The sequence below is a fragment of the Phoca vitulina genome, unplaced genomic scaffold, assembly GCF_004348235.1.
Source record: "Phoca vitulina isolate PV1807 unplaced genomic scaffold, GSC_HSeal_1.0 scaffold39, whole genome shotgun sequence".
NCBI classification, from domain to species: Eukaryota; Metazoa; Chordata; class Mammalia; order Carnivora; family Phocidae; genus Phoca; species Phoca vitulina.
Window position 1 is genome coordinate 10,054,742 of NW_022589742.1, and position 15,413 is coordinate 10,070,154.

The 15,413-nt window shown below is 40.4% G+C and overlaps 1 protein-coding gene across 6 annotated transcripts in view; it reads left to right on the forward strand.

The window, feature by feature from the left end:
* The window catches only part of ARHGEF6 (Rac/Cdc42 guanine nucleotide exchange factor 6), a 114,818-nt gene that overhangs the window by 76,644 nt on the left and 22,761 nt on the right, over nucleotides 1–15,413 (forward strand). For all 6 annotated transcript variants that reach the window (XM_032428218.1, XM_032428220.1, XM_032428217.1 and 3 more), the window contains 2 exons: nucleotides 1,163–1,258; nucleotides 2,724–2,846. In XM_032428218.1, coding sequence (XP_032284109.1) covers nucleotides 1,163–1,258; nucleotides 2,724–2,846 — 219 coding nt within the window. The remainder of the gene's footprint in view (nucleotides 1–1,162; nucleotides 1,259–2,723; nucleotides 2,847–15,413) is intronic.

Below are 15,413 nucleotides of genomic sequence, written 5' to 3' on the forward strand. Positions count from 1 at the left end.
ACCCATGCTAGGGGTTTTCCAGCTTGTGGTTCAGAAGGGCATGATGGCAGAGGAACTGGGCGCTTCTGATGCTCGAGGGGTTACTGGTATCGTTTGTGTGGGGCTTCCTTTGCTTTGTCAGCAAAAATCACTCTCTTGGAAACACTCCCCTCGTATTATGATGTGAAGAAAGAACACGTGGCCGACACTGGCCTTTTAAGTCTTCAGAAAAGTCTTCTCCCAAAAAGTGTTTAAGAGCATGGCCTCTGGAGCTAGAATGTTGTGGTTTAAATCCTGGCTTCACCCTTCACTGGCTTTGTGACATTGGGTGATTTGCTTAACCTCTCTGTGCCTGGGTCTCCTTACGTGTAAGATGGAGACAATAGCACCTACCTTGTGAACTTGTCAGGTTAAAATATAAAATGTAAAAAAAATAAAAATACAGTATAAAATATAAAATATAAAAAAATAAAAATATTTGTGAGACACCTGCAGAGGTGTTAAGTGCTTGTGTGAGTAGTGTTGGTGCATGTTATCACCTACCATTTGGTAGGGGAAGAATGGAGAAAATTCATAGTACGGAGGCTCTGGATAAAATTGTTCAGTTTGCCTTTATTTGCTCCATTCCATTCCACAAACAAACAAATCAGTACTATTTTCTTCTCCTCTACTTCCTCTGATAAAGATTTCCTTTTGTTGATTTATGAGCATTTTAAATCGAGAGAAACTGGATCTTGTGGTTTTTCCCTGTGCAGTCTATGAGCATTTATAATATCTTTCAGTTACTCTCCCAGCTCCTCTAGAATACTCAAACTTGTTTGCATTTATCCCCAGCCATGATGTATTTTGCCTATTGAGATACTTAGATATTACGCACTTGTTATCCGTTCACTCATCACATTGTAAAACACGTAAATGTCTTTAGTAAACACTTGTTTGCTTTAGGATCATTATTCTTATTGTAGAAAAAGGAAATCAAGGAAAGACGCTTTTAAATGTTGTTTAAGACCACAGAGCTGGTGTAAATTAAAAAGCGAAAGTTAAAATCTAGGGATTGCTTCCCTCGTCCCATTTGCCAATTTTTTTAGCAAATTATCAGCTCACTAGACTAGACATGGATAACTGGAATCATCCTGAAGTTCTATCCGCTGAAACTATGTATGTTTTTTTGTTTTTTTTTCAGTCTGAGTACTGTGGAATTTACATCTTTACTGGGGAACTTCGAGGAAGTATGCTCATTTCAACAGACGCTCTGCCAAGCCTTGGAAGAGTGTTCCAAGTAAGTGTTGTATGTTGCCTTTAGAATAGCTAGCAACATCATTTCTTTGGTGTGTTTTCTTTTCCTGCTAGCTGTTGTCTTAGATAGGGACACTTTGTATTTACTCATTTGTTACAACGTTGATAAATTGTCCCAGTACAGAGAAAATGCGCTAGGGAGAGCCAAACCCCTGGTTGTATATCAGGGTTCTACATGCAGTAAATTATTTCTGACTTTATTTAAAAATTGTATCGGTTTACTGCTCCTGGTCAATATGAGAGACAGATAAGGTCTCCATTGACCAGGGACATTGCCTTTGATATTGATTCGATATTTTCTTTTGTACATTGCAAATTACTTGGAAAAGTTAGTCAGGTGATTCATTCAGTTGTATAAGCTGCTTTTTCTCTTTAAATCACGCCTGGTATCTTGTCTATTATATTAACAGTTGAAATACACAAAAAGTGGGGAAAGGAAAGTATATCTTTATGTGAACCACAATACGTATTGGAAGGCTAGCTTGATGGTTGAGGTGTTCAGCTTCATACTGCAGAATGGATTGTAATGATCTTCAGGCAATATAATTCTGTAGCAAGATTAATTTTCCAAGCACTGTATCTCAGAGAAGTTGGCAACTTTCATCATCTCCAGGGAAATCGGGGTGATTGCCTGTTTCTTGAGCTTTCCATCCAGGAAGGAAGATGGTAAAAGCCCACACCAGAGGCCTGAGGGGCCATCCTCAATGTTGATAGGGATCCAGCTTATTGACGTGGAAAAATAAGTCACTAAGTGAGAAGAACCGATTACAAACTAGATTTGTAATCTTTATTTTCCATTTTATAGAGAAACATGTAGAAGGAAGACCAAGGAATATGCCAAAATTGTTCTAATAGCGGTCTCTGAATGGTGGAATACTGAGTAATTTTTTTTTCTTTCTTGCACTTTTCTGATTGGTCTACAAATGAAAACAGGTGGCTTGTAACTTAAAAAAATTAAAGTCTTGAGGCCATCCTGCCTAGCAGCCACCAAGCCCCTAAGACTACATAATATTCCTTTCTGATGTGTCAGTTTGGGATTTGATTACTTTTGTCTGTACTTGAACTTCATATAAATTAGCCAAGAGTATTTTTGTGTGTGCCTGGCTAAAATTTTGAATATTGTAATTTGAACAAATATCTTTAAAAAACAACCCTACCTGGTCATTTCAAGTAAGTATCTGGCTCCTATATATGGGCACTATGTTTGGCGGCTCGAGTTTGAAGTGATGGTCAATTACCCCATTAAAAAAATAATAATAATAATAATAAAGTGGCAGTCAAGAACTTGCATTCCATGGCAAAAGTGCTTATAATCTAGTTTCTCTTTTCACTTTGGCAAAAGAATTCAAAAGGTTTGCGTGTCGCCAGATTTGATTGGAATCCTCTTCCTTTATCCCCCTGTTTCTTTCTTATTTTACATTCTGTGTTTCATCTTGTCTTACCTCCAGGTTTCCGGAAAATCAACACAAAGTAGGAGGTTGCCTCCTGAACCTCATGCCTCATTTTAAATCTATGTACCTGGCTTACTGTGCAAATCATCCTTCAGCTGTCAATGTGCTCACACAGCACAGGTAAGTTGTACCATTTCCCCAGATAAGCTGTTCCACAGTGAGATCCTTTCCTAGGACCGCTTCATTTGGAAATCCAAGGTCTCCAGTTGAACTTTTGATCATCCCCCTTCATCATTGCAGGAATTAATTCGTTGTTCCACGGATTGCTTGTCTGTCAGTGCAATAGATAATTTACTGAGCATCTACTATGGGCAGGGTCCTGTACTAGCTGATGGGGGTTACAGTAGTCAACAAGGAAGAGGAAGTCCCTCCCCTCCTGGAACATAGAATCTCAAGAGAAATACAGACATGAACTTAAACGTCATAAACATGTGGTATTACAAAAGGGTAAATTAAAAAGATGCCATGAGACCTTGCAATGTGGTATCAGCTTCGTGTGGGGTGAGGAGGGTAGCATCAGGGAAGGCTTTCCTGAAGCCAAACTCTATTTAGATCCAGTGTTTTCGCTTTCCCCTGTCCTGGCGAATGGTTTATCTGAGTTACTGGCAGATAGCTAGAGTGCCTGGCTTCGTCTCTTTTTCACTTTCCCTTTGGCGGGTGGGGGAAATTTCCAACAGCGCTATGGCTCAGAGGCAGATACTCATTAACATGGGAAGGTGGAAGGAAACTAGCAGGGTGAACTATTGGGCAAGCACTTTAAGCAATGGGCTGTGATAATATTTGTACATGAATATAAATTGTTTCCAATTCATGGGGAACAACGAAACAGTATCTCCTTTAAGAGTCCTTGCAAGGGACCCAGATAAGTTCATATCTCTCCTACCCTTCCTTACCGCCTGACTCCCCATCCCTCACGCATTCACAGATGCCTTCATCTGGGCCAGAACCCTGGATGATAGGCTTAAAGATGCAGTTTGAACTTTGAAATCATGTGCTAGAGATCTGGCAGGGGCAGGGGGGCTGTCTCTCACCACACAAAGTCTCTTAGGACGTAACCTGGAGACGAGACTCAGAATGGATATGGATTCTGGAGGCTGCTCACGACCGGAAAGAATATTCTTTTCTTAATCTGGCTCAGACCTGAACCCCCAGGGCCAGACTGGAACACCAGTTGACACAAACCCTCAGAAGTGGTGGAAATTTTGGTTTTGTCCTGGTTTGTTAGGAGCTTTATTGACTTGGGCGCCTGGGTGGCTCAGTCGGTTAAGCATCTGCCTTTGGCTCAGGTCATGATGCCAGGGTCCTGGGATCGAGTCCCTCGGCGGGAAGTGTGCTTCTCCCTCTCCCTCTCCCCCTGCTCGTGCTCTCTCACTCTCTCTCTCAAATAAATAAATGAATGAATGAATGAATGAATGAATCTTTTAAAAAGGAGCTTTATGGACTTTATAGAGCCATTAAGTAAGGACATTTTAAAGGTAGAATTCAGTGGGTCCCACTTGAAGGTCCATTTTATTCGAAGTCATGAATTCTTGTGGAATAGCAAATATGGAAGTTGGAGTTTAAAGAAAGAGAGGCCATGATTCTGAGTTATTTAGGCAAGTGGCTCAACTCCTTAGAGCTAATGTTGGCTAATAATAGTACTGACAGCACGCCAGGCACATGATGTAAGAGCCTATGAGGGAATTACTATTACTACCATCCCTGCTTTACAGATAAGACATTGGAAGGTCAAATAGTCGGCCAGAGAGCTCATAGCTCTTAAGTGGTTGAGCCAGAATTAGCATCTAGGTCTGTCAGACTTCTAAAAACAGTATTTTTATTTATTTATTTATTTATTTGACAGAGAGAGACAGAGCGAGAGAGGGAACACAGGCAGGGGGAGTGCGAGAGGGAGAAGCAGGCTTCCCGCCGAGCAGGGAGCCCGATGCGGGGCTCGATCCCAGGACCCTGGGACCATGACCTGAGCTGAAGGCAGACGCTTAACGACTGAGCCACCCAGGCGCCCCTAAAAACAGTATTTTTATTGAGATCTATATTTTACCTACAAAGAATAATTTAAATGCAAATTTAAAGAATTACAATAAAATGAACACCCATGTACACACCACCCAGCTTAAGAAATAAAACATTACCAAAAAAAGAGAAAGAAAATGTTACCATTTCCTTTTTTATCTACCAGCCTTATTGAATCCTACTTCACATACCATGCAATTCACCCATTTGAAGCATACAGTTGAATTATTTTTAGCATATTCAGAGTTGGGCAACCATCACCACAATCAATTGGAGAACATTTTCATCACTCCCCAAACAAACCCATACTCATTAGCAGGCGCCCTCCATTGCCAGGCCAAGGCAACCACTAAAGTCCTTTACGTCACTCTGGATTGGCTGATTCTGGACATCTCATTTAAGTGGAGTCACACAGCATAGGGCCTTTTGTGTTTGGCTTTCTTCTCTTGTAATGTTTTCAAGCTGCATCCGTATTGTAGCACTTATTAGTACCTCGTGTTTTTACTTTTTACTTTTTAAAAAAGATTTTATTTATCTATATGAGAGAGAGCACGCATGCACAAGCAGGGGGAAAGGCAGAGGGAGAGGGAGAAGCAGGCTTCCCGCTGAGCAGGAGCCCGATGTGGGGCTTCATCCCAGGACCCCAGGATCATGACCCGAGCTGAAGGCAGACGCTTAACCCATTGAGCCACCCAGGCGCCCCAGTACCTCGTTTTTTAAATTGCCACAGAAGATTCCATTATGTAGATACTGCATATTGTTCTTCCATTCACCAATTTGCAGACATATGGATTGTGAATAATCCACTGCTCTGAACATCAGCTACACGTCTTTGGGTGGATGTATGTTTTCACTTCTCTTGGGTAGATTCCTAGGAGTGACATTGCGAGGTCATATGATAACTCTTCTGTTTTCACCTTCAGAGCAACTGTCAGACTGTTTTCCAGAGTGGCTGCACCCATTTATGTTCCTACCACCAGTGTCAGAGAGTCCCATTTTCTCCACATCCCCACCATTTGTTATCAGTCTGTTTGATTATAGCCATCATTATGGGTGTAAAGTGATCTCTCATTGTGATTTAATTTGCATTTCCCTAATGAATAATGATGTTAAGTGTCTTTCACGGGCTTTTTGGCCATTTGTATGTCTTCATTTGGGGAAACGTCTATTCGCATCCTTCACCTATTTTAAAATTGGATTATTTGTTTTATTATTGAGAAATTATGTACATACCACAAATTCACCATTTTATTTTTTTTAAGATTTATTTATCTGTTTTAGAGAGAGAGTGCATGCATGCACACACGAGCTGGGGAGAGGGGCAGAGGGAGAGGGAGAGAAATCCTCAAACAGACTCCCTGCTGAGTGCAGAGCCCCACGCGGGGCTCAATCCCAGGACCCTGAGATCATGACCTGAGCCAGAATCAAGAGCTGGATGCTTAACCGCCTCAGCTACTCAGGTGTCCCATAAATTCACCATTTTATAATTGAGGGGCGCCTGGGTGGCTCAGTCGGTTAAGCGTCTGCCTTCAGCTCAGATCTATGGTCCCAGGGTCCTGGGATTGAGCCCCGCATCGGGCTCCCTCCTCCGTGGGAAGCCTGCTTCTCCCTCTCCCACTCCCCCTGCTTGTGTTCCCTCTCTCGCTGTCTCTCTCTGTCAGATAAATAAATAAATAAAATCTTTAAAAGAAAGAAAGAAAGAAGAAAGAAAAGGAAAGAAAGAAAGAAGAAAAAGAAAGAAAGAAAGAAAGAGAGAAAGAAAGAAAGAAAGAAAGAAAAGAAAGAAAGAAAGAAAGAGAAAGAAAGAAAGAAAGAAAGAAAGTGTATAATTGAGTGGTTGTTAATATATTTGCCAGGTTGGGCAACCATCACCACCGTTTAGTTTCAAAACATTTTTATCTCCCCCAAAGCAACTATGTAGCCAGTAGCAGTCAGTCTCCTCCTGTCCAGTGGCTAATGATGTTGAGCACAGTTGCACGTGCTTGTTGGCTATAATATCTTCTTTGAAAATATGTTCGTTTAAATCCTTTGCCCATTGTTTAGTTGGGCTATTCATCTTTTCATTGTTGAGTTGCAACACTTCTTTATATATTCTTCTTTACATTCCTCTTATCAGATAGATGATTTGCAAACATTTTCTCCCACTTTGTGGGTTGTCTTTTCAGTTTCTTGATGGTGTCCTTTGAAGCACAAAAGTTTTAATTTTAAGTTTAATTTTGATGATGTCCAATATATGTTGCTTGTGCTTTTGATGTTATAGCTCAAAAACTATTGCTTAATCCAGGTCATGAGGATTTATGCCTATTTAAGAATTTTATAGTGTTATCTCTTACGTTTAGCTCTTTAATCTATTTTTGAGTTACTTTTTGCATACGGTGTGAGGTAGGGGTCCAACTTCATTCTTTTGCGTGTCTATGTCTAATGTCCCAGCACCCTTTGTTGACTTCTATCCTTATAAATTTGTTACATTGTTTTATGTCTCAGAATTGAATCTATCTTGGTGAATGTTCCACGTGAGCTTGAGAAGAATATATATTTTTCTGTGGTTAGATGAAGTATTCTATAAATGTAAATTAGATTACTAGATTGACAGTGCTGTCCAGTTCAGCTATATCTTTACTAATTTTCTATCTGCTGGATCTGTTGATTATTGATAGAGGGATGTTGAGGTTTCTAACCACAATAGTGGATTTATCTATTTCTCCTTTCAGTTCTATCAATGTTTGCCTCATGTATTTTGATGTTCCATTGTTAGGTGTATTCACGTTAAGGATAGTTTTATCTTGTTGGAGAATTGGCCCTTTACCTTTATGTAATGCTCCCTCTTTATCCCTGATAGTTTTCCTTGTTCTGATGTCAGCTTTTTCTGAAATTAATGTAGATAATCCAGCTATTTTTTTATATATCTTTTGCGTCCTTTTCCTTTTATTCTATCAATGTTTTATAGACAATATACAGTTGAGTCTTGTTTTTTAATCCACTCTGATGATCTCTGTCTTTTAATTGGCATATTGAGACCATTTACATTTAAAGTGATTATTGATATAGTTGGATTCATGTTTACCATGTTTATAACTGTTTTCTATTCATTGTACTTGTTCTTTGTTTCTTTACTACCCCCCTTTTACTGACTTCTCTGGTTTTAGTTAAATATTTTATATGATTTCATTTTATCTTCTCTCCTAGCATATTGTACTATTAAAGTGGCTCAGTTGGTTATGAATCTGACTCTTAATTATTATTATTCTCTGACACTCTTCCTTTTTTATATAGATCTAAGTTTCCTTCTCTCTGAAGAACTTCTTTTAACAATTTTTGCAAGGGTGGTCTACTGGTCATAATTTCCCTCAGTTTTTATTTGCCTGAGGAAGTATTATTTCTCCTTCACTATTTTTTTTAAGTAGGCTCCACTCCCGCATGGAGCCCAATGCGGGGCTTCAACTCATGACCCTGAGATCAAGACCCGAGCTGAGATTAAGAGTCGGACTCATAAGTGACTGAGCCACCCAGATGCCCCTCTCCTCCACTTTAAAAAAACTTTTCCCTTTTATTTTTATTGTGGCAAAAATACATATATGGCATGAGATCTACCCTCTTTTTTTTTTTTTAAGATTTTATTCATTTATTTGAGAGAGAAAGTGTGAGAGAGAGAAAGCATGTGAGGGGGGAGGGTCAGAGGGAGAAGCAGACTCCCCGCTGAGCAGGAAGCCCGATGCGGGACTCCATCCTGGGACTCCATCCTGGGACTCCAGGACCATGACCTGAGCGGAAGGCAGATGCTTAACCGACTGAGCCACCCAGGCGCCCCAGAGATCTACCCTCTTAAACAAATTTTTAAGTGTAAGAACAGTAAGCAATGGGATTTTTCTCCAATCTTTACCATGAGAACTTGCATGGGCTCTTAGATGCAAAACCCACAGAAGTATGGGGATCCCGAGACTGGGTCGGGAGTTTTTAACTGCCCAGCTAGTCCACACTTAGACTCTTAAAATTCATCAAAATTAGCATTTGAGTTACTGGCTCCAGTGGCTTATCCTTCAGGAAGTGCATCTCTGTTTTAATTCTCTGTATTTACCGGTCCTTCCAGATTTGGAAGGGGGTGGTTTTCCCTGTGATCTCAATTCCCAGTGGATCTAAGAAAAGGCATTGATTTTCAGACAGTTCAGTGTTTTTTCTTGTGAGAGTAGTAATGATGCCCTCCAAACTCTTTACATGTCAGAGCTGAAACCAGAAGTCTTTCAGTGATTTTTTGAATTCCTTTTTTTGGTGGTTGCTCAGAGACTTTCTATATATATATATATATAGAAAGATATATATATATCTTAACTTACCAGAATCTCCTTTATATTCACACTAACTTAATTCTAGTGAGATATACTAATGTTATTCCTTGTATAGCTCTGTGTCTTCTTCCCTTTTTGGGGCTACTGTTGTTATACATATTACATCTCTATGCTACAAACCCAGTAACATTGCTATAAATATTATTTGATGTAATTTTATGTGTATTAATGAAACTGAGAGAGGAAAGGAGAACAAGAATATATTTAGAGCATCTGTTCCATTAACATTCTCATTTACTATGTGTTTTATTTCTTCCTATGGATTTGAGTTACTATCTGGTATCATATCCTTATTCCAGTAGAGCTTTCCTCCCACCCACCTCCACTGTGCTGTGGTTGTAAAATATATTACATTTCTATATGTTACAGGCCCCATGATATGATTATATGAAATTGCGTTATACATTTGTTTTTATATTAGTTAAGAGAAAAAGGAGAAATAGGTATTTATACTGTCTTTCATAATTGCATGATTACCTTTGCTGGTGCTCTTTTTTTCTATGTGGATTTGAATTTACATCTGGATTTACTTGATTTTATCATCCACTTTCATATTTCTTGTAAGGTGGGTCTTCCAGCAAAGAATTCTCTGTTTTTGTTTATTGGGGAATGTTTTCTTTCCACCTACATTTTTGACAGATAGTTTGGATGGATATAGAATTCTTGGTGGGCAGTTTTGTTTCTTTACCTTGAGTATGTCATTTCACTGCCTCCGGGCCCTTATTAATTCTGAGGAGAAATTAGCGGTTATTCTTATTCAGGTTCCATAGCCCATGATGAGTTGTTTTTCTCTTTCTCTTTTGTTTTTGTCTCTCAGCATTTTTACTATAATTTGTATGTGGATCTCTTTGCATGTCTCCTACTTGGAATTCATTGAGCTTCTTGGCTATGTAGAGTAACATTTTCCTCAAGTTTGGGAAGTTTTCAGTCATTTTTTTTTCAAATATTTTTTTCTGCTCCATTCTCTCTCTCTCCTCTCATTTAGGACTCTCAGGATGCATGTCTTATTGTGCTTAAAGATGTCCCACATTTCTCTGAAGCTGGTTCATTTTTCTTTATTTGTTCCCCCCGCCCCCCGTTTTCTCAGATTGCATTATCTCTATGAATCTATCATTAAAGTCACTGATTCTTTCTTTTGCCAGTTCAGATCTACCATCGAGCAGCTCCAGCGAATTTTAAAATTTCAGTTACTGTACTTTTTAACCCTAGAATTTCCATTTGGTTCTTTTTTTTTTTTTTTTTTAATAATTTGTTTCTTTACTGATACTCTCTGGTGAGACATTGTCATTATAGCTTCCTTTAATTCTATAAGCATGGTTGGTTTCCTTTTGTTCTTAGAACACATTTATAATGGCTACTTTGAAGTCTTTGTTGAGTCTGACATTTTGTCACTCTCACAGACAACTTCTGTTGTCTCTTTTTATCTCCTATATATGGGTCACACATTCCTGTTTCTTTGCGTATTAGCTATTTTTTTGTTGTTGAAAACTAGACACTTTATGCAATAATTTTAGGTTTAGCAACTCTGGACACTGATTCCTTTCTCCCCTTTTGGGGCTGTGTTTTTGTTGTTGTTTGCTTCTTTGTTTGTCTAGTGACTTGATAGACTCTTCTAGTGAGGTCTGTTTTGCCCACAGTGTGCACCTCTGATGTCATTCCTCGGAGGACCCAGCCTTGGTCATGCACACAGTCATCCTGAAAGGACAGTGGTTTTATTAGCAGGGTTCTCTTTGCCCATCTTGCCCTGATTTTCCTGATAAGCTGTCTACCTCAGTTCCATATCACATCCAGCTGTTAGGCTCCACTAATTTCCAGCTGATTGCTCTCATGTTTTTGACAATTCCCTGGGGGCATAAATTGATCTGTCATCTGATCCAACGAAGTAGCTTTTGAGACCAGTGTTTGAAGTTTGTTTTGACCCTTCTTAGCTGTCTCTTTCCTTGGTTCTTTCTCGTGACCTAACTGGCCTAGGGTTTAGATTCTTGCTCTTAATTAAGAAGAACTGCCAGCATCCTCTTATTTGCTTGCCACCAAAATCTTCATTGTTTTTGCAAGAGCCTTTAGGCTTGGATTTCCCCCACACTCTTTTTCTTTTTTCCTTTTTTTTTTTTTAAAGTAGGCTCTACCCCCAATGTGGGGCTCAAGCTCATGACCCCTGAGATCAAGAGTCACATAATCTACCAACTGAGCCAGCCAGGCGCCCCTCCCCCACACTCTTTTTCAACTAAAACCAGTTCCTCTGGGGAGAGCTTCAGAACTCTCTGTTCCTATAGGCTGTCTTCCTCCCTGGGCAAAATCTTTGTGCCACTAGCCTCTGGTCTTCTCTGCTTGCCTCTCCCAGCATAGAACCTCTGCCCAACAAGTGCGTGGGGGTGAGGGTGTTGGGTCCCAGTGTTTTCAGCCTGCCAGTCCTGGGGTACAGCCTCCTCCCTATGTGTGTGTGAGCGGGGGGCTGAGTAGAGAAGGAAGCCTCCAACCTCTCAGCCACACTGGCCAAGAATTGGCTTCTGCAGCTCAAAGTGGGTTTGTGTGGGGATTAAATGAGATAATGTCTACAAGAGACCCAGTATCTAGCACAAGGTAGTTGTAGCCACTCCTTATTTCTACTGTATTCATCTTCTACCGGCTACTAGCTGCTTTTTAGAAGAAAGGTATGCGGTATTTCCAGCAGACAAAAAACAGAGATAAAATCAAGTCACCAGTCAGCTTAACAAATTCTAACTGCAGTTGGAGTCCTGTATGTACTCTCTCCTATTTCCTGCTCCTTCCTGCTCCTCCCTCCCATGCCACAGGGAACCACAGTCCTGAATTTGGTTTTATCATTTCCAGGAATGTTTTCGTACTTTACTATCTATCTTCAATAAAGAAAAAAAAAAAAAGATCCAGAAGCATTTTTCCTGTGGTGGATACATAAACATCTTGTGTGTATAAGGGCAAATTTCTTAATACCAATAAAAAGAGATGCCCCTCTTTTCCTTTTAATCTGAGAATAGTAATTCCAGAAAGAAGTGGTAGTGTTCAGAGAAGTTTCTATTGTAACTCTGTGTGCTGAAATGTTACTGACTGCATTTACCCACATTAGGAATTTAATTTTATAATAACAGTACAGATCCCTTCAAACATTATGATTTAAAGTTAATTTAGAGGTTCTCAACTTTGGGGGGATTATCATATCCTATTTGCTTCATTTTGGTTAGTGGTGTTTTTTGAGAATCTTAAAATATCCCTTGAAATGATGGAAGACTCATTGGAGTCCCATAGAACTGAATTTTTAATCTTACCTGTAATTTGCATGGAAGGGGTAAAAATTAAATTGAAATGCTTGGGGGTTTCCCCAGATGTGCTTCTAATATAATCTCAGCTCTGTTACATGCATCTTGTGGTGATTTATGCTGGCTAGTAGAGGCAAGGCAGAGTTGAATGAGATTTACAGAAATTTCGGTCTAAAGTCCTGTTTTATTGTCTTTTTTAAAAAAGATTTATTTATTTACTTTAGAGAGAGAGGGTGAGTGGGGGGAGGGGCAGAGGGAGAGGGAGAGAGAAACTTTAGCGGACTCACTGCCCAGCATGAAGCCCCATGTGGGGCTCCATCCCATGACCCTGAGATCATGACCTGAGCTGAAACCGAGTCGGATGCTTAACCGACTGAGCCGCCCAGGCGCCCCTAAAATCCTGTTTTAGATGAAGGTGTCAGCTGAAACAAGGACATCGGTGGATTTCTGTTCTTTCCCTGCTGAATCTGTGGGTGATTAGACACTGGAAAATCCCTCCAGCCTGAGCAGGCCAGTCAGTTGAAGTTCTTCCCTTCAGCCTGCAGATGGCAGTATCATACCAGCAACGCGCCTGACATTTGGCAAAGATCTACAGCTTTAAAATTCACAGCCTGTTGGCACCTTGTTAAAAATGCAGTAATGTATTAGCTGAATATGGGTATAGAAGCAGACCCCAACTTTGATGTGTCCCCATATTTACATATATTTGAATGGCTGCCCCAGTCTTTTGTTATCCCCTGGTTGAGGTCTTTTGGGGTTTCCCCTCTCTCTCCCCTTCAGGCTTCTTACTGTAGCTCTTGTTTCTTCCTGGGAATAAGCTCTCTCTTACAAAAATACCCACCTCTCTCCCTTGCTTTGGTGTGGCTCCCATCCTTTTCACGAGGGAAAGGGATCCGGATTGAAAGAGAGAGCAAGGAGAGGGGAAAGTGAGTGCTAAGACAGGTCTGAAGTCCATTGCAGCGACAGACACCACTGCGTCACCACTGTGCCCTTTTCCTCTTGTTAGTTGTCACTCTGTTTACCCTGTTGTCAGCAATGAAGACTTTGAGAAAAACCCAGAATTGTGTTATGTACTTGCTTTGGGGACAAGGAGCGTAGGGACCATTCTGAGACTGGATTTGGTCCTGTCTGTGTCTTTGAGGAACCGGGAAAGGGAGTGAGTGAGATTGATCACAAATAAAAAGTGGTGGGGACAAAAAAGCAGACAGCCTGCTCTCTGGGACTAGATTAATGAAAAAGGGATAATAGGGATCCACCCAACTCAGTTGCGGGATCCCTGGGATTTTCCACTGGCCAGAGGCCTGGGGCCTTCAGCTTCTCAGGCCTCACTTCCCCCTTTCCAGTGATTTCCATGATAGGGGTGTGGGCAGGAGGGTGTGTGTGTGTGGGGGGAATATCTGATCCTTTTCCAGATGTTCTAGGTAGACTTCTCATCATTCAAAGTAGAAATCTATGCAAAGATTCCCAGAAACACTCTCATATGATATGGTTAAGCCCTGTAGAGGTATTAGAAGGTAAGATAGTTTCCTGGAGCCTTCCAGCCCAAGCCAGAGCATCCCAGAGCCCCATGCACCCTGCATTCTGTGAGATAAACGTATGTTGAGTCTAAGACAGCATTTATACATTGAGAACTGCTTCTCTTGTATCACATCATGTGTACAGAACATGTGAAGCTTGAAAAACAAGCCTTAACCCATTGACATTTCCAACAGGCTGTATAAAATTAAAAACCGCACTTTAAAGACAGCTTGTTCTTTGGTACAACAATATAAATTTGAGTTTTACATTTTTGTATAATGACATTAATTTGTGGATTAAGTTTATTTGGCTCAGTAAAATGTGTCTTGCAGGATCTAGTTATTGTAATGGGCAGCAGCTTTATTAAGGTAGTTTTATTCTTTTGTTGCACAGTAAAATGTTCATTTCCTCCCAACAGCCAATGAATGTGTGTTAAATTGTAAAATAAAAAAAAACAACCTCTTTTATAATATTTAGCAAGCCTAAAAGTTAGAATGCTGCATGGAAAGTAATAACAAAGTACACGTTAGTATTTGCTTTTAATTGTCGCAAGCCTTGTATCAATTAGAGTAGAACATTGAGGACGGGGGGGCACTTATTCGGTTATGGAAAGAAAAAATAAGACTTGTTTACCAAATTGAAAAGAAATTAGGAAAGTGATTTTCTCTAAATTATATTTCTACTCAAATACACTCTCCAAATTCAAGTATTTTCCTAATTATATTTTATATGCAATGAATTTTTAAGCCTCTTTGTGCACTTTATGTTCTTGGTTGGAAATTTAACATCAATTGAGTTTCCATTAAGCTGGAAATCACAGCTTAATGGTAGTTTCTAAAGATGTGATTTTAGCAAGGTATTTGCCTTGGCACAGTAATAATAGTAATACAAATGTATTTACAAACTACTTAAGTTTACAAAATCCTTTTCTATACAGAGGCGTGTGGTGTCATGGAAAGACTTGAGGGTTTGACTTCAGACCTGGGCACGAACCCCAACTTAGCCATTTACTTCCGATTACTCACTCTTCCTGAGACTCAGGTTTCTCATCTGTAGAATGAGGATAACACCTGGGTTGAAAGGGCCGTTGCACATATTAAATAGGATTAAACGCACTCCCGAAGACCTTACCATGAAACAGTCACCTTCCAAACCCCAATGGCGAATCTTCAGAATTTTAGTAGGAAGTAGGTTTGAGTCAGCTGAGGTCAGGTAACTGATCCAGGGTCACCAGCCCTGTTTTATGACTCCAGGTCCAGGGCACGTCCTTCCTCCCAGGGGCTTCTGGGGCAAAAACAGATACAATCCTCTGCGTGGCTTGTCAGGCGTGACCACTCAGACGTGATCCAGCTTCCGTGAAAGCAGCGATTCCCAGCCCATTTTCCCTCTGACATACGTGTGACCCCAGATGGCTCCCGGTTGCCAGGGCATTAGTCGAAACCCCATCCCTTCCTCTCCCACTCACAAAAGCCCAAGGAGGGAGTGTGTCTGTGAATAGGGGTAACCTGCGATCCACCCCATCCCTTCCCCCCCTCAGTGTT